General features: G+C 36.6%; 1 protein-coding gene across 3 annotated transcripts in view; it reads left to right on the forward strand.

Moving 5' to 3' along the window:
* Nucleotides 1-7331: 7331 nt before the first annotated feature.
* The window catches only part of LOC149011934 (ARM repeat superfamily protein), a 118422-nt gene continuing 98326 nt past the window's right edge, over nucleotides 7332-27427 (forward strand). For 2 of the 3 annotated variants that reach the window (XM_089164219.1, XM_089164221.1), the window contains exons 1-6: nucleotides 7333-7551; nucleotides 7984-8151; nucleotides 8442-8551; nucleotides 18556-18628; nucleotides 18853-18914; nucleotides 25628-25769. In XM_089164219.1, the coding sequence (XP_089020345.1) occupies nucleotides 8011-8151; nucleotides 8442-8551; nucleotides 18556-18628; nucleotides 18853-18914; nucleotides 25628-25769 (528 nt within the window). In that variant the 5' untranslated portion in view covers nucleotides 7333-7551; nucleotides 7984-8010. Of the gene's footprint in view, nucleotides 7552-7953; nucleotides 8152-8441; nucleotides 8552-18555; nucleotides 18629-18852; nucleotides 18915-25627; nucleotides 25770-27427 lie in introns of all 3 variants that reach the window. The other variant, XM_089164220.1, reaches the window with a different exon arrangement.

A 27427-nucleotide genomic window follows, 5' to 3' on the forward strand; every position in this document is an offset into this window, starting at 1 on the left:
TCCTTCTTTTAATAGTGGTCTCTCTTAGATTAAGCCTTTCTAGGAAATCATACAAATCCACTTTGAATCTAGAGCAAACATATCAGTCCTCCCTCTCCCTCTTTAATTAGAGAGCCCCATAAATCATAAATCAAGGGAGGTTGCCCAAAACTCTGAATAAAGACCTTTCAAACTCTTTCTAGGAGTCCATTGATAACCAACCTCAATGGTTATACCTGATTTGAAAACTTATTGAAGGCTTCATAATCTAATTTCTTTCCTCTTAACAAGTTTTCAGATCAGACCAGGTAAAACCTTCAATAAGACTAGACTCAGATCCATCATCATTGCTTCTTTTCTTATTAGGATTTTTCGTTTTACTCTCGAGAGAGTCTTGTCTGGTTTGATGATTATAAAGGAGTAAAAATCATCTTCTCTTGATGTATTGATGAATTTATAAAACAATACCTGTTCATCCACATCAGGAAGCAAAGATTTCTAAACTGGGATATTGCCCAGGTTTTGAAATCTCCAATATTATGCCATTTACTTAATGGTAAATTTCTTCGGTTTGGATATGGAATCCATCACTTGAAAGGAAAAGTGAGGCTTTTCCTTCATAATATGAGTATATGTAGGAAGCATTCTTAAGAGAATTCTTTTCAAGGTATGTAGGACTGCAGTAGCTTCCCTCACATTCTTCCTTGATTTCCATCCCATGTATATGGCTGCAAATTTCTCAAATTCTAGAATCCTGTGAAACTTACAAGCTGTTAGCAAGGCAGCCCACATCTTCACAGTAAGTTTGAAGGGAGCAACTTTAATCACTGCAAAGGCTTCATCATAAGAAACCTTCTCGGCCTAGTAGCTCAATCATGCACACATAGTGCACTTCTGGGGGTTTGATTTTGTAGTCCATGTTCATTGATTAAAAATTTTCCACCCTTTATCTCACAAGCTTGAATAACTACAAGCTGTTGGTAGAATCCAAATTCACTTAGATTCATTGGATAGTTAAGGAAAGACATGTAAGAAAATGCTATTCAATATGAATATTGCTGGAGGTACACTTCCCTCACCATGTATCTTCCCTCCAACCATGGTTACTGACAAATCAGATACGCTTCATCAGTCTTAATAGGTAGTTCATCAAGAAGCTGATCCTTTAATTGAATCAATAAGAAAGTAAACCCCGACAAGATGAACCTAATTAAGCAAATGGGTTCAAGGCACCTGGTATACTAAGTCTGGTAGAACCAACATGTAATGGTTCACTTAGCCCAATGGTTCTTTCAGAAAACATCAAATTTTACAATTTCCAAATAAATCAATATAATGGATGATTGTAAACCAACATAATTTGAAACTAGAAAACTGATTTTCTTTTTTATCATCCATGCTGCTGCACTCGTTATAGCCCAAGTTTCCTCCTTAATCCTTATATATTCTTCACTAATGTATGGAAAAGTATCCAAACAGTGCCATGTGGCACAGAGGTCTTTTTTTTTTCTTCTGGGTTGTCATTATTTCTGGCCATCGGTCCACTCGGAGCTTCTGCTCTATTATATTAACGGCCTTTCTGGCCAGTTCTGGACGCCCCCATCTTAATACGTACAGGTCAGGGTGAACTGATAAACACCCCAAAGAATACCATTTACTAACTGAGAAAAATGCGCAAATAATGGAAGGTTGCAACGAATCATTGTGAACTGATGTTCAGCCGCGATATCTACTGGATTTTCAATCTTCTTCAGGTAACCTTATGAACCGTTTGGAGTCCGTCACAAACATGGTAACAGAATCTGAGTAGTGCAAATTCTCTAGAACTCCTCAGCGAAAAGAGCAACAATATCATAAGTCGTGCAATGAGAAAGACTAGAGATGACAACAACAATTGAAACAACTCACAGAGATGCCCAGTTAGACAAAGGCTCTAAGATTGATGTAAACTGATATTAGACAAAAGAAAACACGGAACGTACTAACAAGGAGTACAATGATTGGTAGGAGAATAGTGAGAACTCAAACAAAATATCTGTTAAATGGTTATAACCTATATCATATCAAGGAACACACAGGCACACAACCCTCTAAATATCTAGGCACGGAACCATAACCAATGCCTCATAAGATAATAAAGACATATAAATGAAAATTTGCAGTGAGTCATCCATCCACTTGCAGAAATATCGATCCGTAAGATAATATTATAGGGAAAATATGCAAAACTTTCATGAAAGAGCCACTGACAGAAAAATATTCAATTTAAAGAGAAGCACTTCTCCCGGAAATTATAATAATGAACTTAATTGGCAGATTGTTATCTATTGCTCTCTAAAAACATGCCAGAATAAAGATAAAACAAGTTTGCTCTTAGAGTGCTTATCCAACTTCTACTGTCATCGATTCATGCAAGAAACAGATTATAGAAGAAATTGATTGTAATCCCTTCTTATATTCTGCCTTGCAAAATTAAATGACAATATTCTGTATTAGGCAGAATTAGTCCGAAGTCTTATGCAATCGTTTTAACAACTAGATTATGAAACCAAAGGAAATATCGTCACCTAGAAGCCACTGAAACTAAACAGGAAAACTTGTAATCCTGCTACTCTTAAAGTAATTTTATAAAAGAAATGCCCGATCATAACCGTATTTGCCTTACTAAAGATTGCACTGCCTGTTAATATGATTTAAGAACACTTACCAATGATTTCCATTGGAAATCCAAGTCTTATACGATCCGTTTAAATACCTTAAACTTGCTGGAAATATATTACCATAGGGCAATCATATAAGACAAATAAAGCAAAATTAGAAAACTTATCTTGATTCAAATGGCATGAACAAAACCCTTTTCGAAAGCTTTGTTACGTACATCCATCTTGATAAACGAAAATTGACGGAGCTGAAACGTGTCGGTAACCACACTTTCTTTAAGGTATTTAAACGCCCCGAATTGTGCACACGGGTCAAGAATGCGTTTTCACCTCCAAGATCAGTCAACCCCTCCATCTTAGACGGTGCACTCCGTAATTGATGGACTAAGGGATCCCCGTAATTGATGGACTAAGGGATCCGTAAAGCTACATTCACCAATTCGTTTTCTATGACACAATTTAAAGTAAATCAATGATTTTCAAAACATTCGTGCAAAAATAACAAACCCCTCCCACCTTTATATAGGAGAGCAAGAGACACCACCGAAGGTTGTCTCCAAAGGATATATCTTTTCCCTTAAGGCATGTTTGTTAGCCACAAAACTAGCCTTCCAAAAGAGACACCTATTGGCCATTTAGGAAAAAACTCAACCTTTAGAAAAATAGATTTTTTGAATTTTCAAATAAAACTATGAAAACAAAAGAAAGAAAGAAAGAAAATGACGGGGAAGCTAAAAGTCCTTGATTGCAAAATTCGCAATTTGACTAGTTCTTCAATGAACTTCTAAACTCCAAATTCCCTAAGTAATAATTGAAGGTGACAACTCGTATGTGATACATCTCATTATCAAAGTCTTGAATCAATCTCCTTGAATTATACGATTGATAAGTCAAGACATAGGATTCAAATCCTTTCCTTAGAAGATATTAGATTTTCTCATAAGGAAACCAAATAGCAGATTGTCTAGCTTATTTTTGCAAAAAGGAACTCTGACACTCTTTCTTTTTCATTCTTCCCTCCCCCTCCCTTTAATGTCATCCAATTCTCATAGATAATAAGGTTGTACATCATTCTCATGGTTTTAAGAAAATCCCTTTCTTCCCCCCCCCCCCCCAAAAAAAAAAAAAGCAGAAAAGCATAAACAACCCTTGAGCTATTTATGCAAATATATTTGTATTGGCATCAATTTAATGAGAAGCGTAGATAAAAAATCATATTAAATACATACATTTATAGTTATAGAGCTATAAGGCTTAAATTCATTATTATTTGAATTGTAATCATAAATAGATGTATTTTGTATGATTATAACTTGTGTTTCTTATTAAAATAAATCGAGTTAAGCAAAAATTCATAAATAGATTATGACTCTTTATAATTTATCAACATAAACTGCTGATTCTTTTATTTATGCGTATGACTCTTTTTGGTGTAGTTTAAATTTAAGATCATTTAATATATAAATAAAAATAAATAGATGTTTGGTATGATTTATGATCCATGTTTCACATTAACATAAATCGATTTAATCACAAATTCATAAAAGAGGTAAATAGTTTTTTATGATTATCATCATAATTTTTTTTAAAGGTTTAACCCATGACCTCATCATAAATTATTAATTCATGTTTATGTGGGTACCACCGTACCATCAATAAACATGTGCATAATTAATATTTAAGTATGAATAAGGACGTAAGTTATGAAAAATTATAATTAAACCTTGTTTTTTTCTCTCTCTAATCTCCACATTGCTTCCATCTCTCATATATATATATATATATATATATAGTACATACATATATCTACATATTTATATATATATATATGAATATATATAAAAATATCCGAGATTTTTTTTCTCGAAATGAGGTTCATCCGCGCGGCACGACCACTTTAACAATATTTTTGAATTATTAAAATTGTCCTAGCCCAATAAAAGCGAGCCGAAATCGAAACTAAAACTCATGTATATTTTCGCAAGGTAAATAAAAAACCAAAATTATAATACAAAATATATTATTCACCCAAGGGTGGGTTTGAAACCTTATTTTTTGTTCTATAATGTATAATGTCTAGTAATTGTTTATCACTCATAATCTATTATCGTAATTGACTTATCATAAATATAAATATAAATTATGCCAAATAGATCAACATGTGCATAATTAATATTTAAGTAAGGATAAAATATAAAAATTATTAAAAAATAGAACAAAACCTTTTTTTCTTTCCACTCTCCAACATACACATTGCTCCCATTAACAATAAATGTTGGAACCTTAACGGTATTCCAATCTCAAGCAAATAAAAGAGAGCCAAAATCATAAGTAAAACCAATATATATACCGATTAACTAAAACAAAGAAAAAACCAGAATGATGATATATAATATATTATTATTTAATAATATTAAATCTATTTACTAATAGCATATATATAAATGGATAAATATCACTTACCTTTCCTCTTAGTTAGACAAGTAGCACTTACACCCCCTTTTAGTTAGATAATATCACTTACTTCTTCTCTTACCTGTCAAATATATCAAACACTTCCCTCTAATAACTTTCTCGGTTAAATTTAACTTTTACTGTTAAATAATTTTCTAAAACCCAAAATGACCCTTGACTAAAAATATTTTTTTATTTCAAACCCTATATTACTTAATCACCTTAACAGTTAAACTACTAAATTACCCTCAATTAAAATAATCATTAAAAACCAAAACACTATAGTTAAAACCAAAATTATCTTTAATTATTAAAATCCCAACATACCCTTTTAAAAATTTTTTTTATCAAACAATTAAAAAAAAAAGGTATGTTGATAGAATTAAACACATACTACTATCAAGTAAAATAAAAAATGCAATTAAAAAAAAAAAGGTATGTTAGATAAACCCTATATTACTTAATCACCTTAACTAGTTTATACTAAATTGCCCTCAATTAAAATAATTATTAAAAACCAAAAAAGTTAAATTTAATGTGATTAAGTAATATAGGGTTTAAAATAAAAAAATATTTTTAGTCAAGGGTAATTTAGGGTTTTAGAAAAATATTGACTGTAAAAGTTAAATTTAACCAATAAAGTTAACAGAGGGAGGTATTTGATATATTTGTTAGATAAGAGGAGAAGTAAGTGATATTATCTAACTAAGAGGGGGTGAAAATGCTATTTATCTATCTAAGAGATGAGGTAAGTGATATTTACCCTATATAAATTTTTAGAGTTTTTTATGTGTAGACCTCTTTAGTAGACCATAAACTAATGTTGAGTCCCCTCAATATAATATATTACTTGTGAGTCCCAAACAGACTAACACCGTTAACCTCTTTTAAGTATATTCAAATTTCAAATGTAAAAGGATCAAAGTACTTCTTAGGTTATTTAATACATTGTATTAATATATGGTTTTAAAAAGAGGTAATTGATCATTAAGCATTAATTACATGTTAAAATATATATATACCCGCTAGGCAAGGGCATTCATGGATGGGGCCGACAAAGCTGCTTTTCCGTGGGATAGTCAATAGATCCTACTAACTCCTAAATGGCTCCCTAATTCCTCCAACAGCCAATTGGCAAAAAAGAAGAGGGGTGGATAAGGTTGACTGTGGGTGGAGAAGCGCCGGGCTTTTGGCTCGGAAAAGGAATGAGATGAAGAAATTCATTCTTAAAAAGAAAATAAAAAATTACAATAAGACAATGTGTGGCATTTTTTTTTTGGGATAACTTGGGGGGAGAGAATCCAAATTGGTTGATAACATATATAAAATATAGAGTTTTTTACATGAGCCCCCTCCATTTTTATAAGAAACAAACCGCACCTCCTCTAGAATAAAAACCTTGCAAATACCCCCTCCACCGTTAACTCCGTTATTTAGGACTGTTAAATAATCTTAATATGACCATATTACCCTCAAATATGGTAACGTTTGAACTTCATTTTCAAGAGCTTTTTACATGAGCCCCCTCCATTTTAATGGGAAACAAGATGGACCCCCCTCTAAAATAAAAAAAAAAAACTTGCAAATACCCCCTCCACCGTTAACCCTGTTACTTAGGACTGTTAAATAATTTTAATATATTACAATATTACCCTCAATATGGTAACGTTTGAACTTCTTATTTTCAAAGTCATACCACCTCACTCATCACAGTTATTCACGATGCCTCGTAATCTATCATCACTATTACCAATCAACGCCCACGATTATCACCGGAGGAACATTTGAGGAGAAGCAGTATGTACCTCATCTTGAGGAGAAGAAACGTTGTAGGAGAAGAAGGAAAAAAATGCAAATGAGGTACGAATTGCTTCTCATCAAATGTTCTTCTGGTGGAGGGGGTATTTGTAAGGTTTTTTATTTTAAAGGGGGTGCGCTTTGTTTCCCATGAAAATGGAAGGGCTCATGTAAAAAACTCTTGAAAATAAAAAATTAAAACGTTATAATATTTGAGGGTAATATTGTCATATTAAAATTAGTTAACAGTCTTAAGTAACGAGGTTAATGGTGGAGGGGGTCATTGCAAGGTTTAAATTTTAGAGGGGGTGCGATTTGTTTCCCATGAAAATGGAGGGGGCTCATGTAAAAAACTCTAAAATATAAATATAAATTATGTGATGACTGGAGAGGGCCTTGAAAAAAAAAAAAAAAAAACGGAGAAAAAGGAAAAAGAAAAAAGAAAGACCGTCTTCCGGATTAAACCACCAAAACCCAATTTACTGAAGGAACACTCCCAAGCAAAATGTTCTCTCACCTGAAGCACCCCTGCAAATCGATTTAAAGTTGGATTCCATTGCAAGAAAACTCAATAAATCTGGAGGTCCACTGCATTTTCTAACCGGCGCACTAAGTGGAACTCGTCGTCTCTTTTTCTATCTGAAACTCCTTTCTCCACGAGGTACCTTTGGAACCCTTCATCGTTTTAAGTTTCTTTCGTTCGTCTTCTCCCCCACTCCGTCTTGTTTTTTATAGGTAACGAAAAGCAGGTGCTAAACCTGCAAACCCTTGATTGATGTCCGTGTCCGATCGTTGTTTCTCTCTGTAATCATGCAAATCCTCTTTTTTTGGTCCCATTTACCGTAACCGTCTCTGTCATTTTTTCTTCTTTTCCTTGGCTTATTCTTTCTTAGTCGTCTTCACGTATGGATTGATTTTGGGTTACTTTTGTTTGAAAAGTCGTGAGCTGCATTTTGGTATTTGTGTTCTGTTGTAGCTAATGGTGTTTGTTTCATCGCGTGTTAACTATTTTTATTATATAATTGTTTTGATATTTTTCTCGTTCTTCGTTAATCGTGTTCAGATTTTCCATTTAATGCCTCTCCATTTGTAGTGCTGATTGCCAAATTTAGTCAAAGCCATGGCTCTGTCTGCTTCGGACGTTCCTATGATGTTCACTTTGCTCACCAATTCGCTGAGTGGAGACCAAGCCTTGCGTAAACCAGCAGAGACTGCTCTTTCTCAGTCAGAATGCAGGCCTGGGTTTTGTTCATGTCTTATGGTAATTTATCTAAGTGTTCTCCATTTTTAGTATAGGTTTCCACCTTCACTTTTGCAATGCGGATGACGATTTTGTTTGTTTTATGTTAAAAGTGTTCAATCTGCATATTATTATTGTTATCTGGCTTTATGTAAGAATGACAATTTTGATTGGTATTCTATCGTAAGTACTCAATCTGCAGTTTATGGGTGTGCCTAATGCAAATGAGTCATTCACTTTATTATTTTACCAGTTTTCTGCTGCTCCCATGTCTCTCTGTTGTATATGTGCTGAAGTTCTGGTTAATCCAGGAAGTGATCACTGCAAAGGATCTAGCTTCTCAGGTAGATGTACGCCTTATGGCTTCAGTTTACTTCAAAAACAGCATCACTCGGTACTGGAGAAGTAGGCGTGATTCATTGTGAGTATTCTGACTAGCCTTTATTTATTTAAGCTGCTACCTTTACTGTTTATGAAACTGCTTTAACACGTCTTGATTATACACTTCTGTAAGATCTGCATCTTTAAATTTAGAGGTGTTGAACTTGATAATATCAATGGATTGACCTTGCTAAGAGCCTGCAGCAGTTAGATTTTGTGCTCAGTATTTTGGGGTAACTTTATTGATCCTAGGCTCAGCCAAGGTTTAGCCATACATTAAGAATTGATGCTGACTTGGTAGCTGTATCAATCCTAAGCTTGGACCAGGTTTAGCTATAGATTAATAATTCACTTTGATTTTACACTGAGAACTAAGCTGACCATGCAGTTAAAGAAAAAACTGTTTGTTATGGACCCATAATGTTTTGAAATATGGAAACTTCATTAACAGCAACTGTGGATTAAAGCAATGGAACATGGGAATAAGTCAAGGTAGCTTTCTAATGGAACTTGTGCCTATATATTTTGAACCACGTGGTGGCATGGGGATTCTCCTTGAAAACAAGAAGGAAGTTTTTGCAGGATTTGCATATTGTGTTATCAATAGACTTCCAATGCTTTTAGGGAACTTAAGAGGAATCAATTTGATTAAAAAGGGGATAACTTGAGTGCAAAGCCTGCATTTATGGCTTCTAATTGGACACATGAGTTTGTGACTTAAACTAGTTTTGTTGAATTATGATAGAAGAGAACAAATAGGGGGATAACTATGCAGTGAGTTGGCAGCATTTGAGTAACTACATTGGGATAAAAGCCGTAGGGTCCCTGTAGACATGCCCTACTTGAAAGCAAGATGGCCGGATGAAGGACTGTAGGGGATGGAGCTAGATTTTTGTTGAAGCTTGGTACACCAAAAAAGTTATTGGTTTCGGCTAGAAATTTCAATAGTTTTGACCAATAAATACAAAGTGCTGACTATTTAATCAATTTCAGCGTACCTTTAGTTTCAGTATATAAGACAAATTTAGGTGGTTTTAATAAGTTTTTGAGACTGGTTTTCTGGCCCATCGGATGTTGAACTTACCCGAAAAATTCTTGGTTTCAATCAGACTTTGTTTTCTGGCTGGTTGAAGCCTTTTAACCTTGGTATGGAGAGGATCTGAACCATGTGGTCAAGCAGAGATTCCAAATGTCCAAACCAAAGAGCATCTGAGTGTCAGACAGAATTAATAGTACTGCTGCTGGCCTAGGAAGATGGGTCTGTACTCGGAAAATTGAGAAGTACTGAGCAGTATTCCTATTGAAGGTTTATAAGTGGGAAATCACCGCTGTTGTTTATTGAATTCAAATTGGGAGTTGGTTTGTAGGCCCAAAAGGGTTGGATGAATAAGATAATCTACAGGATAACATGGGTTGGGCCTCAGATAACATTAGCAATTCATGTATAATGAGAATTGGTAGCCCTTGTACATATTGTACAACCAACATAATATTGTGTTGGATTGACACTCTAGCAGAAATTTTTTTTGGGAATAAAATCTTGTTATTGAGAGTTGTTTTCTATCAGGAGTTGTCACCGTCTTGGGGAAACACAAGGCATTGAAGGGGGTCCAGACAGAAGGTGATGGCTTGATTGACAACTATTGCAAACACAAAAGACAAAGAAGAAGAATGTTTGGAGGATGGGAAAAGTCGTCTTGAGAATGGGGAAGCAGAACAGGGCAAATTAAAGGACAATAGGAACTGAAAAGATTTTATTTTTTGGGGGAGGGTGATGTAAACCAAAATTATAGGGTTTACCTTGTAGGGATGTGGCCCTAGATGTAGGTTTACTCTAGGATCTTCTTTAATAAAATCAGCAGTCAATGAGGGTTTTAAAACAGCAGACGGTTGATGGGAACGGGTTGATTGTGGGGTTCTAGGGTTAGGAAAAGTCTATGATTAGATTTGGCTGGGGTTTTGGGAATTTAGGCGGTATGAGATTCCTTTGTGATAAGGGCCGTAAGAAAATATTTCCTAAGGGAAAGTTATGTTAATATTTTATGAAAATTTAACCCATGGGAGTTATAGTAAAATTCCCTTGAGATGGGAAACTGGGGTCTAAAGGTGTTGCAATGGTTTGAAACTTGGAGGGAATGTAGGTAACAATATGGGGATATGATTCCCCAAGTTTGGTAGGGTTTGGATTGGCTAAATTAAAAGATATGAAGGTTCTTGTGTTAGGGGTCTTCGGAAGTATGAAAATTCAAGAAAATAGTCATATCTTGAAATTGGACAGTCAGAATGGGTCAAATTGGGATCTAAGGTCACTAGGGTTAGGGGGATGAGGCTCCTAAAGTTTGGGACAGATCTAACGGTTGGATATATGTAAAGCTGACTCCTTGCATTTTGTGTCTCAAGAAAAGTCCGAAAATTCAAGGAAAAAAGAAAAAAAGAGAGGTGCGAGCAAGGGGGAAGAGGAGGGAAGGCTAGGGATAGGGTTGATGATGTTGTTTTCTTACTTGGGGATTGAATAAGGCTGCTGGAGTTGTTAAATAACTGGTGTAGATTGAAGAACACTTGCTGAAATTGAAGATGATAGCACACTAATTCCGCCGTGGCCCTCCTATGAAGACCACGACTTGGATTTCCTCCAAACTCAAATTTGCATTAATCAATTCAACTAGAAAATTGCATACCTGTAGGGATTTATTTATTGCCTCAAATAAGATATAGAAAATTACTCTAAGTTGGAAATCAGTTAGAACTTTAATTGGCTTATCCAACAAACTCAATTAGTACTCAACTACTGTTCAACTACTTTGACATAAAAAACTCTATTACTAACTCTAGAGGACTCCAATCCAAATTCTAAAAGTAGATTTAGAGTCCTAGAAATAAGGAGATTAAAATAGACTCAAATTGTGGGATTCTGACCTGATTTGGAATCTCACATAAACAAGGCCTCTCAAATATCTTGCAAAATAATAATCAGAAAAATAAAATAAAAATAGATCTATGGTCCAGACAACACATTGGACTCAATGGGACCCAAACCTAAGACACCTGAATTTTGCCAAAATGACCAAAATTCCCCTCGATAGAGTTCGTCCAGCCCTTGGTGCATCAATTGGGATTGGTTCTAGAGTCCACCTCTGAGGTTTTTTTTTTTTGGGGGTTGGGGGCTGCTTGCATCAGAGGGGGGATGGGCATCATCGTTACTGACAATGATGACATTTTCCAATCTAGAATTTGCAAGTTGATCCATTGTCTTTTGGTTGGTGCATAGGGAACACAATGAAGTCTTTTCTTTTTCGATGATAAAAGTGATTTGTTATTGATACACAAATTGAGTACCGTTCATTTCTCCTAAGTGAATAATTATTCAGCCTGTTGGCTGGAAGTAATTGCAAATTTGCCTTTGAAGAAGAATCATGGTTCATCTTCCATTGGCCTCTCAATTCCACCCTCCATATCTTGCATATTTGGTCTTTGACCGCTTTTTCAATTTGACTGTCTCAATTGATTTGCCAGACTTTCAGCATTGCATACGAAAAAAATGTTCTATTGTCAATCTAAGGGTGCACTAGGTGAAATGGTTGGTTTCTCCACCTCCATGAAGCTATTTCAAATATTCCTTCACAACTGGAACATCTTTGTTTGACCAGTGGAATTGAGGTCACAATCAATCAAGACTTGGACTGGCCAATTATTGAGACAATGTATATGGCTCCATATGGTATCTTTGATTTATGAAGCCAACTCTATATTTCTAATTGAGTTTATATACAACACCCTTCCCTGGGAATATTCTTCGAAGGTGTTAGTTTGAGAAAGAATAAGGTGAAGAATGAGGGAGAGGAGAAGATGGAAGCCACGACTTAGTTGTGGAGGCTCAGATTAAACTTATGAGCACTCCTCAAAATAACTTCACTATATATAGGCTAATTTACAAGTCTATTCTATATAGGAAAGCATCAACCAATTTCAATTGGTATAAAACTCTTAATTACCGCCACTTTTTCCTATCGAGAGTTAGCGCAAGGCACTAACTCTCGATGGATTAGTCCTTTCCCAAATTGCCCTTTCCTAACACTCCCCCTCAAGCTGAAGCATATATATTATTCATGCCCAGCTTATTACAAATATAGGTAACCCTTGTATTCCTTAGAGCTTTGGTGAACAAAGCTGCGAGTTGTTCTCCAGTCCTCACATGCTTGGGGGATATTATGCCTTGTAGTAACTTCTCACGAACAAAGTGGCAATCTACTTCAATATGCTTGGTACGTTCATAAAAAACTGGATTTGATGCTATATGAACCGCAGCTTGATTATCACACCATAACTTCATTGGTGTGTCATCAATAATTCCTAATTCCTGAAGTAATTGTTCTATCCATACCATCTTGCATGTTACCTGTGCCATAGCACGATACTCAGATTCTACACTTGATCTTGCTACCACAGTTTGTTTCTTACTCTTCCATGATACAAGATTTCCTCCAACAAATGTGTAGTAGCCTGTAGTCGATCTTCTATCAATAGGTGATCCAGCCCAATCAGCATTAGAGAATCCTTCAACATTTCTATGTCCATGATTAGTGTAAAGAAGTCCGCGTCCTGGTGCTTTCTTAAGGTACCTTAGAATTCGTATAACTGCATCCCAATGTGATGTTCGTAGGGCAGACAAAAATTGACTCACAACACTGACAGGAAGGGCAATGTCAGGTCTAGTCACTGTCAGATAATTCAGCTTCCCAACAAGCCTTCTGTACTTCTCTGGATCATCAAGAATGGTTCCATCTTTTGGCATTAACTTTAAGTTACATTCCATGGGAGTGTCTATGGGTTTTGATCCCAACATTCCTGTTTCAGAAAGCAAATCTAGTACATACTTCCGTTGAGATAAGAAGATGCCCTTTGTTGATTGGGCAACTTCAACTCCTAGAAAATACTTTAACTTGCCCAAGTCTTTGGTCTGAAATTTCTCTTGTAAATAGGTCTTTAACCTATCAATTCCTGAAGTGTCATCTCCTTTAATGACAATATCATCAGCATAAACTACAAGAAAGATTTTGCCTGCATCAGAGTTTTTAAAGAATACAGAGTGATCACTTTCACAATGAGTCATCCCAAATTCTATTACAACAGTAGTGAATTGTCCAAACCATGCTCGAGGTGACTGGTTGAGACCATCTAATGATTTGCAGAGGTGACAAACCTTATTTTTCTCCCCTTGAGCAACAAACCCAGGTGGTTGCTCCAAATACACTTTTTCATGTAGATCTCCATGAAGGAAGACATTCTTTACATCCAACTGAAACAAGGGCCACTGGTAGGTAGCGGCAAGAGAGATTAAAATGCGGATGGAAGTAAGCTTGGCCATAGGCGAAAAAGTATCAACATAATCTACGCCATAAACTTGAGCATAGCCCTTGGCAACGAGACGAGCTTTCAAGCGAGCTAAAGAACCATCAGGATTAACTTTCATAGTGAATAACCACCTACAACCAATAGCTGTCTTTCTTGAGGGTAAAGGCACAAGATCCCAAGTCTGATTGTCTTCTAAGGCTTGTAATTTTGTCGTTCATTGCACTGACCCACCCAGGATTAGACAAGGCTTCAAGAACATTCTTAGGAATAGGATAAGTTTCTATAGTAGATAGAGCAATAGAGAACCCAGGTGATAAAGTAGAATATGAAATAAAGTTAGAGATGGGATACTTAACACAAGAACGAGTACCCTTCCGAAGAGCAATGGGAATATCAATGTTAGATTTGGCAGGAATGTCCGCAGGATCAACAGACGAAGTCGGCACAGAGGTAGAGACCGTAGGTGCAGAGGGGGGAGCTGGTGGTTTTGGACGGCGCATGTACACTTTGGTGATGTCTGGCAGAGGTGGAGGTGAAGGAACTGTACCCTGTGGAAACACACTTTGAAAAATACATAGATCATCATTTAGGTCAGTTAAACTATGAGATTTGTAGAAAAAGGAGTGGACTCAAAAAATGACACATCTGCAGTAACAAAATATCTTCGTAAGTCAAAAGAATAACAACAATATCCCTTTTGAGTGCGAGAGTACCCCACAAAAATACACTTAAGTGCACGAGGATCAAGTTTAGAGATCCTTGGGCGATGATTACGAATGAAACATACACAACCAAATACGCAAGGAGGCAAAGTAAATAAGGGAGATGAAGGAAATAAGAGAGAATGAGGAATGCCACCTTTTAAGACAGATGAAGACATCCTATTAATAAGATAACAAGCAGTTGAAACTGCATCAGCCCAAAAGGATTTAGGAACCTTCATCTCAAATAAGAGAGAACGGGTGACCTCCAATAAGCGTCTATTTTTTCTTTCTGCAACCCCATTTTGTTGAGGAGTATTGACACAGGAGGATTGGTGAAGAATCCCATTAGAAGCCATAAATTTACAAAAAGGATCAGAGAAATATTCTTTGGCATTATCACTACGAAATGTACGAATAGGAACACCAAATTGAGTACGAATTCCAATAACAAAATTGCAAAATATGTCAAATAATTCTGAACGATTTTTCATTAAATAAAGCCAAGTGACTCTTGAAAAGTCATCCACAAATGTAACAAAGTATCTATAACCGGAAGTAGAACTAACAGGATAGGGTCCCCACACATCATAATGAACTAGAGAGAATGGGTGGTCTGATCTAGTATTTATACGAGGAGGAAAACTCACACGATGAAGTTTTCCAAATTGACAACTCACAGTCCAACTTTGAAAGAGAGTGAAAACTTTTATCTACCAATTTTAGGTTTTCCAGAGAGGGATGCCCCAACCGACAATGTATTTGATGGGGGATGGAAATACTAGAACAAGCAGTATAGGATCTCTTCTCGAATAGATACAACCCCCTTAGACATACGGCCTTTGCCAATCATCTTCTTCGTCGTAAGATCCTGAAATAAACAATATCCAGAAAAGAATTTCACCAAACAGTTATTAGTGGAAGTAATTTTACGAACAGATAATAAGTTAAATGGCAAATTAGGTACGTAAAGAACTGAGGGTAGGGTAATGGATGGAGTGAGTTGAACTGTACCCACTCCTTTAACATTGATATGAGAGACATCAGCAAGTGTAACCAAAGAGGATGATGGAACAAAAGAGGAAAGTATACCTGTAGCCCAGGTCATATGATCAGAAGCTCCTGAATCAATGATCCATGGGCGAGATGTGGTTGAAAGGCAAACAATAGCATTACCTGTCTGAACAAGGATGGCAGTGGCTGATTGTGGTTGAGTGGCCTGAAACTGAGTGAAACGATTATAATCTTCCTCAGTCATCTTTACAGTCTTACCCTCAGGATGAACTTTAGTAGTTGTAGACTCTGATTTAGAGGTGATGATTGCATTCGCCATGTGTGGGGGCTTCCCATGAAGCTTCCAACAATATCGTTGAATATGTCCTGGATGACCACAATGATGACAAGTCTTAACTTGTCATGGACTGTCAGTAGAGTTGTGTGAACTTGGATATTTTTCAGTATTATTTCCTTGATTTCGTCCTATATTCTGTCCACCAGGGGCTTGTCCTCCAGAAGTGCCTTGAGAAACTGTTGCCAAAGCTGAATTTTCTGTAGAGTTATTGGTACTCTCCCTTGCAACATGAAGAACTCTTGAAAATGTGTTAGCTAACGTGGGTACATGATCACTACCAAGAATCTGTGCTCTAACTACCTCAAACTCCTTTCCAAGACCTCTCAAGAAACCCATAACAACTAATTGTTCTCTTTGATTTTGCATAGTTTTGACATCATAGGAGATAGGTAGAATAGAGTTTAGTTCTTCATACATTCTTTTAAAATCTGCAAAATATTGGGTAATATCTCTACCTTTCCTATCTACTCGATAAAATTCCTGGGACAATTCGTAGATTCTATTTTAAAATCTGCAAAATATTGGGTAATATCTCTACGCTTCCCATCTACTTGATAAAATTCCTGGGACAATTCGTAGATTCTAGCCAGATTATTCTGACCAGAATACAACACATTCAAATACTCCCATAATTCCTTCACAGTTTGTAAGTGAGTAACCAAATCTATAATATTATTGGCCAAGGAATTAAACATCTACCCAAGTATTCGTGCATTAACAATTGCCCAAGTATCATCATCTTTAGGTACAGTAAACCAGAATCAGAATAAATTCCAGAATCAGAATTATTTCCCAGATTAATCCCAAAATCAGATTAATCTCATAACCGTAAATAAACCAACTTGGACCACTTGAACCAACCGAACCAGAAAACAACTTAAAACCAAACCAGAAAACTTGCTCACAAAGTCTCTCTTAATCAAGTCTTATAACCAGAAATTTCAGACGATGGCAGGCACACTCTTCTTTTTCTCGAAGTCTCTCTCTCTCTCACTCTCTCTTTCTGATCTAAAGCAGTATAGGTAGGTGAAAACTCTGACTTGTTTCCCACCCACAGCCAGCACCAGCGACTACTCCAGCAGCTTCTTCTTCTCCTAAGAAGCAGATCCGACAGACACTCTCAACCCTAAACAGATCGAGAGTGAGGAAGACTACAGACACTCTTCCTCAGCCCCAAATCACAAAACGATCTCAATCAATCGCAGTTTATTCATACCTAAAAAATGCAGATCCGACATCAATCGTAGCAACGATCTTGAGAAGAGGTCATCGCACAGCTCAGTTTGGGCATTCTCTTGTACCGATCTTCAATGAAGACACCAAAGTAATGGCAGCGTAAGAAGCTGCATCAATCTTCAAATAAAAATCACCAACAAGTGCAGCGTAAGGTGCTGCATCCCTTTAATTTCTGGAAACGACTCTCACACCATGTACAGTTTCTTCCCTTTCTATATAATCAACTGTTTGTACTAGTAATTCTTAGAATCGAAAAGAATAAGAGGACCTACAGCTCTGATACCATGTTAGTTTGAGAAAAAATAAGGTGAAGAATGAGGGAGAGGAGAAGATGGAAGCTACGACTTAGTTGTGGAGGCTCAGATTAAACTTATGAGCACTCCTCAAAATAACTTCACTATATATAGGCTAATTTACAAGTCTATTCTATATAGGAAAGCATCAACCACCACTCTTAATTACCGCCACTTTTTCCTATCGAGAGTTAGCGCAAGGCACTAACTATCGATGGATCAGTCCTTTCCCATATTGCCTATCCTAAGAGAAGGATCAGCCATGGTCGAAACTTACACCACAATACCAATTACGAACAAGAACAATATCACAAACATAGAAGATCCAATTGTCTTCTTCGTATCTAATGCATTTTGACAGTTACAATACTATTGCACCTTGACGCCGTTGTTGCCACGCACATACAATCGTGAGGACTACCAAACTCCATTTCTGGGGTAGATCACACTTGTAGTAGATAGGCTCTGATACCATGTAATGAAACCAGAACCTCTATTGAAGACCAGTTGAAGGCGGAGAAGAGAGAAGACAAGAGAGAAAGAGAAGAAACGAGAAAAGAGATGGGCGAGAGGGATGACTCAAGCAAGCCCTCCACTCTAGTTTGCACTTTATTTAATATTTATATAAGCTTGAGATTAGATCCCAATATTTGATGGGATACATACTACTAATTTAGGATACATAATAGAATAAAATCCAATAAACATAAGATCTAATTTAACTAAAAAGGAAAGAGATTATTCCACCAACCACTTGATGTTATATTCTCCATGATCCACTTTCCGTATTTGATTTTATATGCTCCACGATCCACTTATTTGCAACATTGAAATGTCAACACGCTTCTCTTTACAGGTTACTGGTTTTATGTTCTGGATTGTTTAGAATTGGTCTACTTAGGATCTTCTTTTTACATTTTTCCTTGATAAATTTCTTTTGTCTGGAATTTGGTGCCTGAATTTTGGATTTGGTTGAGTTCATGTTGCTTTAGAATCATTTTTCCTTTATAACACCATGAGATTTGTTGCATAAATGATGCTTTAGTTATTTTATTATTATTATTATTATTATTATTTAATTGGAATAATTTTCCATTGAATTTTCTTACAGGGGAATAAGTAATGAGGAGAAAATACATTTGAGACAGAAATTGCTTTCACATTTGAGAGAAGAGAATTATCAGGTGGTCACTAACATTAATTTTGTAATATGTGTTTCACTGTTTTATTTTTTTCCCCCTTAAGGGAGATAGGTGTGGTAATCATTGCATAAGTTTATTCATGATGTCATTGAGTTCATGCTTGTTTCAAATGAGGTCATGGGACACCATTATTCTTGTTTTTTCTTCTTCTATTTGTAGGTAGGAATATTATGTTCTAAATTTTTAACTGTACATTTTTGGTTCAGGTAGCTCTCCTGTTGGCTGTTATCATCTCGAAAATAGCTCGTATTGATTATCCTAAAGAATGGTATGTCTTTCTTGTCCTATGTGATCTGTCACTTAAGTTTTAGAGATTATTGTGGATAGAGGAGTTTGTGGCTTGTGCTTATGTTGGTGGGGTTTTTACAAATCGACTTTAGAATACTGTCTCTAAAGGAAATGAGAGTTCTGTTAATGCAAAAAGTTGCCATTGAAATGGAGGCAAACCAGCGGGAGATCAATTCCAGTCAGGATCAACACAGAAAGGATAACCAAAACAATTGACTGAAAGTTTTATTGCTTTCCCCCCTTCTTTTCTCTTCTCTTCTCCTTTTCCTTTCTTTGTTTGCATGTGAAAGATGAAAGTACATAAAGGATAAGAAGAAAAAGAAGAAGGGAGGTAGGTATAGAAGGCTATCTCAGCCTTGGTTTCTCACCTGCCACTATCTCAGCTGTTGAAACAAGTCTTTCTCAGACCAAACACTTGCAAGCAAGCAATTGAAGTTCCATTAATCTAGTCTTTTTTTAGGTCAACTGAGGCTTGTTTATAGCTTTGCCTAAGCTTTACAAAATAGAAAATCTAACTTAGGATATACAACATCACCACCACCAACACCACAAGCGTTGTCCCAACTAAATGGGGTTGGTTACATGGATTTCAACCTTCCAATCAGCTCCATTTGAGGCCATACTAGATACAAGGCCTCAAGCTATGGATGTCCTTTCTCACCACTTCCCTTAAGGTTATCTTTGGTCTGCCCCTAGTTCTTCTAATTTTTTCAATTTGAGTTAAATCGTTGCTCTGTACAGGGGCAATTACTAGCCTCCATCAAACGTGGCCATGCCACCTCGAACGACTTTCTTGTAGCTTATCATTTATCGGAGCTATTTCTAGACCAGCTCTAATATAATCGTTCCTTATCTTATCATTCGTAGTTTTGCCACTCATCCATCTTAGCATCCTCATTTTTACTACATTGAGTTTATCTATACGATGCTTCTTAACAGTCCAACACTATGCCCCATACGTCATAGCCGATAGTATTGATGGTCTTATAGAATTTTTCTTTGAGCTTTAAAGAAATACGTTGATCACACAATGCCCCAGACGTACCTCTCCAATTCATCCATCCTATTTTAATTTTTTGGAAAACATCATCTTGTGTATCACCTATTTTTATTTATGATTATGATTGAGTCAAGATACCTAAAATGATTGCTTCGTTGAATCTCCTCATCAAGTTTCACCACCTCATCATCCACTTCATCATGAGTCCAAAGTTACACCCTAGATATTTCGTCTTCGTTCTACTTAGTTAAAGCCTTTTGATTCAAAAGTTGCTCTACATGATTCTAATTTGGTATTCATCCTTATTTGTGTCTCATTTATTAAAACAATATCATTAAGAAAAAAACATACACCAAGGAACCTCATCTTGAATGTCTTTGGTTAATTCATCCATTATAAGTGCTTAAAGCTGATCCTTGATTTAATCCGACTATAATTGGAAATTAACCACCTTGTCCTCTCACTGTTTTGAAACTTGTCACTGAATCATCATAGATATCTTTAACTATGTCCACATATCTACTTGCAACATTTCCTTTCTCCAGTACTTGACAAATTAACGCTCTATGGCCTCAGTCATATGCTTTTTCTTGGTCAATAAAGACCCTATGCAGATATTTCCTACACTCGATATACTTTTCTATATGTATCCTGAAAAGATAAATAGCTTCCATTGTAGATCTTCCCAGCATAAAGCCATATTGGTTATCTATAATAGTAGTTACTTGTTTCAAATGGGTTCCAATTAGTAGTTACTTGTTTCAAATGGGTTCCAATTAGTCTCTCCTGTAATTTCATAGTATGACTCATTAGTCCTCTATAGTTATTACAACATTGAATATCTCCTTTCTTTTTTATTAATTGGAACAACGATGCTTCTCCTCTAGTCATGTGGCATTTTCCTTGTGCTCAGAATCTTATTAAACAACTTGGTCAACCACACTAGTCCATAGGTTCCTAAGCTCTTCCATATTTCGTCATAAATAAACAAAAAGAACAAAGGACTGGAATAGAAAATTAAGAAAATAGAGATTTCTAATAAAAGCTAAGCTACTTTCTAGATCTAAAGTTAGAAACTTGTAACTTGCAATAACTACAATAGAAACTAAAATAATTGTAGTCTGTTACTTTGGACGAAAAATGCATTAGGAATTTTATGATTGTTTTAGTGCTTCAGTCTGTTACTAGCCTTCAGGTGAGGATCACATTGTCACGGTTGCTGTGATCCTTGGGTGTGGTTGTGAACATTGGCCAATGAAACCTCAATTGGCTGACCTGTGGGAAAATTTCTTGACTGTTTAGCTTTTCAGACACTTTCATTTGACAATGATTAAGGGGCTTCAAGCATGGGATAAGAATTATAGTTCTATTAGAGGTAGAATAACACTGATTAGAGCATATATATTCAGGCCAATTCAGCCTTCCTGTATGTTGTCTTTCACTTGTTAGGTCTCTGCTAAGGTGTGCAAGTGATGCAGCCTTACTCGAATAAGGCTTAGTTTTCCAAGATTTGTAAGGGTACTAATTGACAGGTGCAAATCCCCAGTATGGTGTATGGATGGTTTTGGAATGGGTTCCCCAATTGGGTTTAAACTAGTGGGCTTTAAATTACCTGGTTGGGTTAATTGGAATGAAGTAGTATCAAGGTTGATGGGGATCATGGGGGTGTTAGTTTTGGATGAATTTTGATAATGGGTTATGGATGTGGTGATCCCTCAAGTTTGGATGGGTTGGATGGCTAAGTTGGAAGAAATAAGGGTTCTTATTGGGTTTTAGGGAGTATGAAAATACAAGAAAATATCTATATCTTGAAATTGAGTGGTCAGAATGGGGGCAAATTGGAATCTAAGGTCACTAGGGTTTAGAGATGATGTGGTTAAAATGTGGGACAGAACTAATGGTCAGATAGATCTGACCTCTAATTTTGGGTGCTGTGGGAACTTTGAAAGTTAAAAAGAAAAAAGAAAAAAAATGAAAAAAGAGTGATATGAGAAGGGAATCCAGTGTAGGCTGCCAGACACCCGGATGGAGCCTTGAGGATGGAATACTTGGAGAATGAAGGTTGAACTCTGACTTCAAATTGCCGCAGGTGTCTAGGCATAGTTTCACCTTTAAGACCCTTCTAAGCCTTGGATCTTCACGTCCTAATTGACTGAACAAGAACTGATAAACTAAGGGAAGCTTTTTTAATCATTATTTGTCCATTTATACAAGTTATGGGTTGGAATTCCGAATTTGATTTGGATTTACAGCCTTATTCTAACTGATTTCTAATACTACTGGGTCTTTATAGCTAAACCTGTACAAGGACTGGCTTAAAATAATAAATGACCACATGTTTGAAGAAAAGACTCACTTAACTAATATGCCCCTCAAGTGGACTTGGAGGGCTCGAATATTGCATCTGCAAGGCTTTAGAAGAGTATTCTTAGCAACTGTTGACTTTGTGTGCTATATCCTTTTGTTTTTATTTTCCCTTTTTATTTATGCATGGTAAAAATAAAAATGAAATATGACAAATGCTTCACCTCCTAGCCTGCTGGAATGGAATCACCACCATTCCCAACTGCAGTTTCTCACAATAGTAAACTGAATGATTTATCCTCAGCCCTTATGGGGTATTTATGGTTATACAATTGAATGAAAACCAAATCAGACATGATAAGGAAAGGAGAGATAAAAGTGAGACTCAAAGGAGTCCTGATAAAAGCGGAACGCTGGAGAAGAGGGACTTAATTGTGCATCTCTAGCGTTGGTGCTAATTCAATGAAGGAATTTGCCTTCCAAATATGCCCTTGTCGCACACCCCCTCTGATGTGAACCAGGATCTAGGGTTTGGCTGATTGAGGTTGTTTGAGTTTCAGCACCTGTAATCAGCCTAGGGACTGAAAGGAAAAGAAGAATAAAATAAGAATAGAAGAAGACTGAAGAAGAAGAAGGAGAAGAAGAGAAGAGGGAGAGAGCTTGTGCGAATCTGTTGGCTCTCCCCTGGTACTTAAAATAATATCTCACGTATGAAAATTTTTCTAAACTGAGTTACAGCAAAAAGGAAAACTTGGATGAGATTAAGCAGCTATTGACTGTTTGAAGCAGCCCTGACCTTTTGTGAGTTTAACCCTTTTCTGAAGTAGAGCCTAGTCTAAGCTGTCAAGCAGATAGTCTCACAGTTAGGCAGGGTGGTACCATTACTGATGTGAACCGGATCCAAGACCACTCAATGAAGGCCCAGGAGGAGGTTACCAGTACCCTGCGGCCTTGCCAGCAACCCAGGGAATTTCAGCCAGCATAGGGCATATTGGTCATTTTGGGTACCCCTAAGCCAACTTGAGTTGATCTAAGCCCAAATCGGCATTTTGTTAGGAGTCCAACTATATTTTTATTTTGTTATTTGAGTTAGTCCTTGTTAAATTATGAAAGAGTCCTAGTCTAGTTAGGATTCCTGATTAGAGAAGGATGCCTTTTATTGGGTCTAGTATGTTAGTAGGATCCTAGATATACTTTGTTTTTGAATTTGGTTGAGTTTAAGACAAGTTATTGGAGAATCCCATTTAGGTTAGGAGTCCCAACTAGTAAGGGATTCCCCTAGTTACAGTCCACTTCTTCCACGGGGTCTGTATCTACTTTATTTTGCCATTTGGATCATCGTAGGATGAATTATGATAAGAGTCCTTGTTTGAATGTGTCTTTTGTCCAAGTAGAGTCCTAATTAGAATCACCTTCTAAGTTGAGTCCTAGTGTGGCTTCTTTCAATATAAGGCTATAAATATAGCCCTGTACTTGTAAATCATTCAGATTATGATTAATGAATAAAATTGAGATGTGATGGGGCAAAGCTTAGGAGTCGTGAGTTCCCTAGGAGGGAACTTGCAGCTGCTGTTGGGTGAGATTTCTACAGAATTATTGAAACCTTTGAATCCCCTTGCCTTCTTCAAGTAAGTAGAAGGAACCCCACCCCCAGCACTGCCCCTTTCTCTCTTCTCTTCCCATCTGCATCATTCCCCATCCCCAAGCCCTTAAACCTGCAACGACAAGTTTATTCCCTAACCCTGTGGCAGCATCCCCCTGCCCTCCCTCACCCATATTCTCTAATCCCCTCCCTTCCCCAGCCCCAGATCTCACATTCCAAGTTCCCTCTTCTCTTTTTCTTCTTCCTTCTTATTTCTTCCTTGCAGTAATTCTGGAATTTCCAGAATTCATAAAACCAGATTTTCACCCAAACCCAACATTAAATCTCCCTAATCTCTAGCCATATACCCACCCTCATTAGGAACTAGACTTTGATCCCCGATCCAGCCTTTTCCTTCACCCTAAACCCTAGTAACACCTAAATTTCATCTTCATCATTCAAATCGTAGAAGCCTAATCTTACCATCAACCATATCTTTCAGACCACTCACCCAACTTTAAACCGTATTTAGGATCTGCCTCCCTACACCCTCTTGACCTTCGACTATAACCCCAGACCTAACCATTCCCCTAGAAATCCTAATTCCTATCAATCCTGAATTCTCAAAACTCTAAACTTAGAAGTTCAATTCTGAAATTAAAATTGCAGCAAGGCTTAGGATTGAACCCTGTCAAACCCTAAGTCTTGGCCCTACCTGAACCCTTGCCAGGCCATTCTAAGACCCGAGAACCTTCAAATCAACCCTAACCCCACAACTGCAGGGTATATGAAGCCCGCCCTAAATGATTGCTGTACACCTTTGAAGACCTAATTACAAGGTTATTAAACACTAGTCTACTGCTGGTTCACTTGATTAAGATCTTGAAGGTGAACTTTAAGTTTAGGGTGTGCATCAGTAACTAAACCATAGATCCCACATCAGTTACACTCATAATTTAGGTGATATATCTGATATCCTTCATTGAGTTATATTACTTCACTAGAATTTGTGTTGCAGGATGAATTCTATTTTGGTGTCAGTAGTCAATGCATCAAGTGTCGGTTTTGGGCTGGGTATTATCTTAAGTGGCATCTTGTAGACATACTGGAGAGATGCTAGATGTTCTTAGGAATTAATATTCATGCGTAATTTTGTTTTGAGTTATAATTCACCATAAAAGCAATCATATGAAGATATATGTGATGTATAAATATAAAAAATAGTACTAAAAGCCAATTGCATCCGCGAAATCTGTGTATTGCTCTTTTGGTCTCATTCGGAATCTAGAATGCTCCCCAAACTTGAAACTAAGCAGCTGGAACATTGAGTCTTACTCATGATCTTTTGTCTCTAAAGCTTTGGTGTTTTAATTTTTATTTCATGTTGTACTGAGCTACCTTGAGGTGCATGACATGTCTGGGGTTGTATGTTTACTGATAGAGGTCGACACCCCCTAATATAAAAAAATTCTTCTTCTTGTTCTGTTCCCATTTTATCTGGTCCATCCACCTTGTACAAAGAGATATATTGAGTTGTTCACATTTTATTGGATGCATTCTTTCATCTGTGATACTTAAACAGGTTGATGTGTAGGTTTACATATCAATACCTGACTTTGTTATTAGTACTCTTTTTAGTCTGTACTACCATGAATGTGTTCTACATGTTATGAATGTTTTCTTCTAGGTTCTCTTCTTTTTCATCCCTTAACTAATTCTGGATATTGGAAATAGGTTACTTCATCTTGTTTTTAGTTCCTATTTTATTTTTCATGTAACTTGGATTATGTATGGGTCATTGATTCAGGCCAGAGCTTTTTTCTGCTTTGGCACAACAACTTCAATCGGCAGATGTCCTTACATCGCATAGAATTTTTGTGGTCCTCTTTCGAACCTTGAAGGAGTTGGCATCAAAACGTCTTAATTCGGATCAGAGGAACTTTGCGGAGGTATGTACTGCCTCTTCTCTTTCTTAAGAATTTTATTTTTATCTCATAGTAGTGCTGGTTTACCCGTTCCTTAAGCAAAATATGTGCTAAAGACTTGAAGTTTGATTGTTGTTGCACCAAAATTCCTCTTTAGTTTCCTTCTGTTTAGTTGGATCATTGAAGTTGAATGTTCTAGTTTATTTTGGATTTCCTTTTGAGATTTCACAGGTTGGTTGAGTTGGGAATCATGCTTGTAAAGTTAAAACTATCTAGTCTTGCGGCCACTATTTCTAATTTTTCAGAACTTTGTGTAACATGTGATGCCAAAATTAATGTTGTGAACTTCCTCGCTATTTCTGGCTGCCTCCATTTTAGAATTTTGATCTGTGGCTTTACAACACTTTCAGGTATTAGATTTTTCTTGAAGTTGCCAGGGTCTACTTTTTTTGCTAGCCATGTTTGCAGCTGTTATCCTAAAACTTATTGCATCTCTGAACTCTTTGACATGTTTTCATTGGACATTTCAATTATTTCTTGCATTAGTATGTAATATTATGAATAATGTAGTACACAATACAAGGTACTGTATTAGACAAAGTATCACATTCCCACAATCATGTATTGCATTTGTTTGTAATCCTGTGAATAATGTAGTACACAGTAGAGGTTCTATACTACACAGTATTACACTTCCACATCTCTATCTCCGATGGCTTGAAAGGTTGGATACAAGTCATACAACTCTTATTTCGCAACCAGATTTTGAACTGCTGCTATAAGATCTATATCTAATCCTAGATTATACTTGTACAGTTGTACTGATATTTGGGACCAAGGTTGTAAACCAGTGATGAAAAATGGAGATTTTGTTGGTGGTTTTGGATGGTTGTAAATAAAATGATAAAAGTGTGAAGTATGTAAAAACAATTTGAACTTTCCAGCTTTATGCAGTGGATGTCTTAAGTGCTTCTCCCAGTGATCACCAATGATCTTGAATCTTGATGTAAGAGTTTGCACCTCTGCATATGACGGCACTTATCATTTCATTCGTTTGTTCAAGGTGGTATATATGTGGGCCAATGTAGGCTTCTTTGTATCAGTCATCCATAGGACAGCCACCAGTGGCTTTAATATAGCTACCATTTTAGTCAAGTCAAAATTCGTTCATTTGCAATGGTTTGTTGTGCTGCCTTCCCTTCCTCTATCTGCCCCTCTTTGGCCAAACCATTGTTTACTAGTAAACATGGACCTCAGAATAAACCTTGGTCCAAATGCTCTTCAAGGCAATTTAATTGGTTACTAATGGAGTGACACCAGGCCTCACTAAATCATCACCACAATTTTCTTAGCATCAATTGGAAGGTATAACCATGGTTATAAACAAGGTGGTCACTTGCATTACTTTTTGGTCTGCACTTGCTTTTGCTGAGCATGAGATCAGTGGAATGTGTTCAGTGTTCCACATGGGGTCCAAAAGAAATGAATTGTCTTGTGCTTCTTATTCATCAATTTCTCTCCAGCCTTCTAGCCTTCTTGATTTGGAGCCATTGTCCATCCCAATGTGGATAATTTTGCTTTCTGTTACCTTCACACGTGTTTCTAAAAGTATTTGTACAAAGGCATTCGAGATATCTTTTGATGCATCCAAAGACTCAAAATATGATCGTACCATTACAATT

This window comes from Hakea prostrata, chromosome 7 (assembly GCF_041222555.1).
Source record: "Hakea prostrata isolate BN-2017 chromosome 7, UWA_Hpros_2, whole genome shotgun sequence".
Taxonomy (NCBI): Eukaryota; Viridiplantae; Streptophyta; class Magnoliopsida; order Proteales; family Proteaceae; genus Hakea; species Hakea prostrata.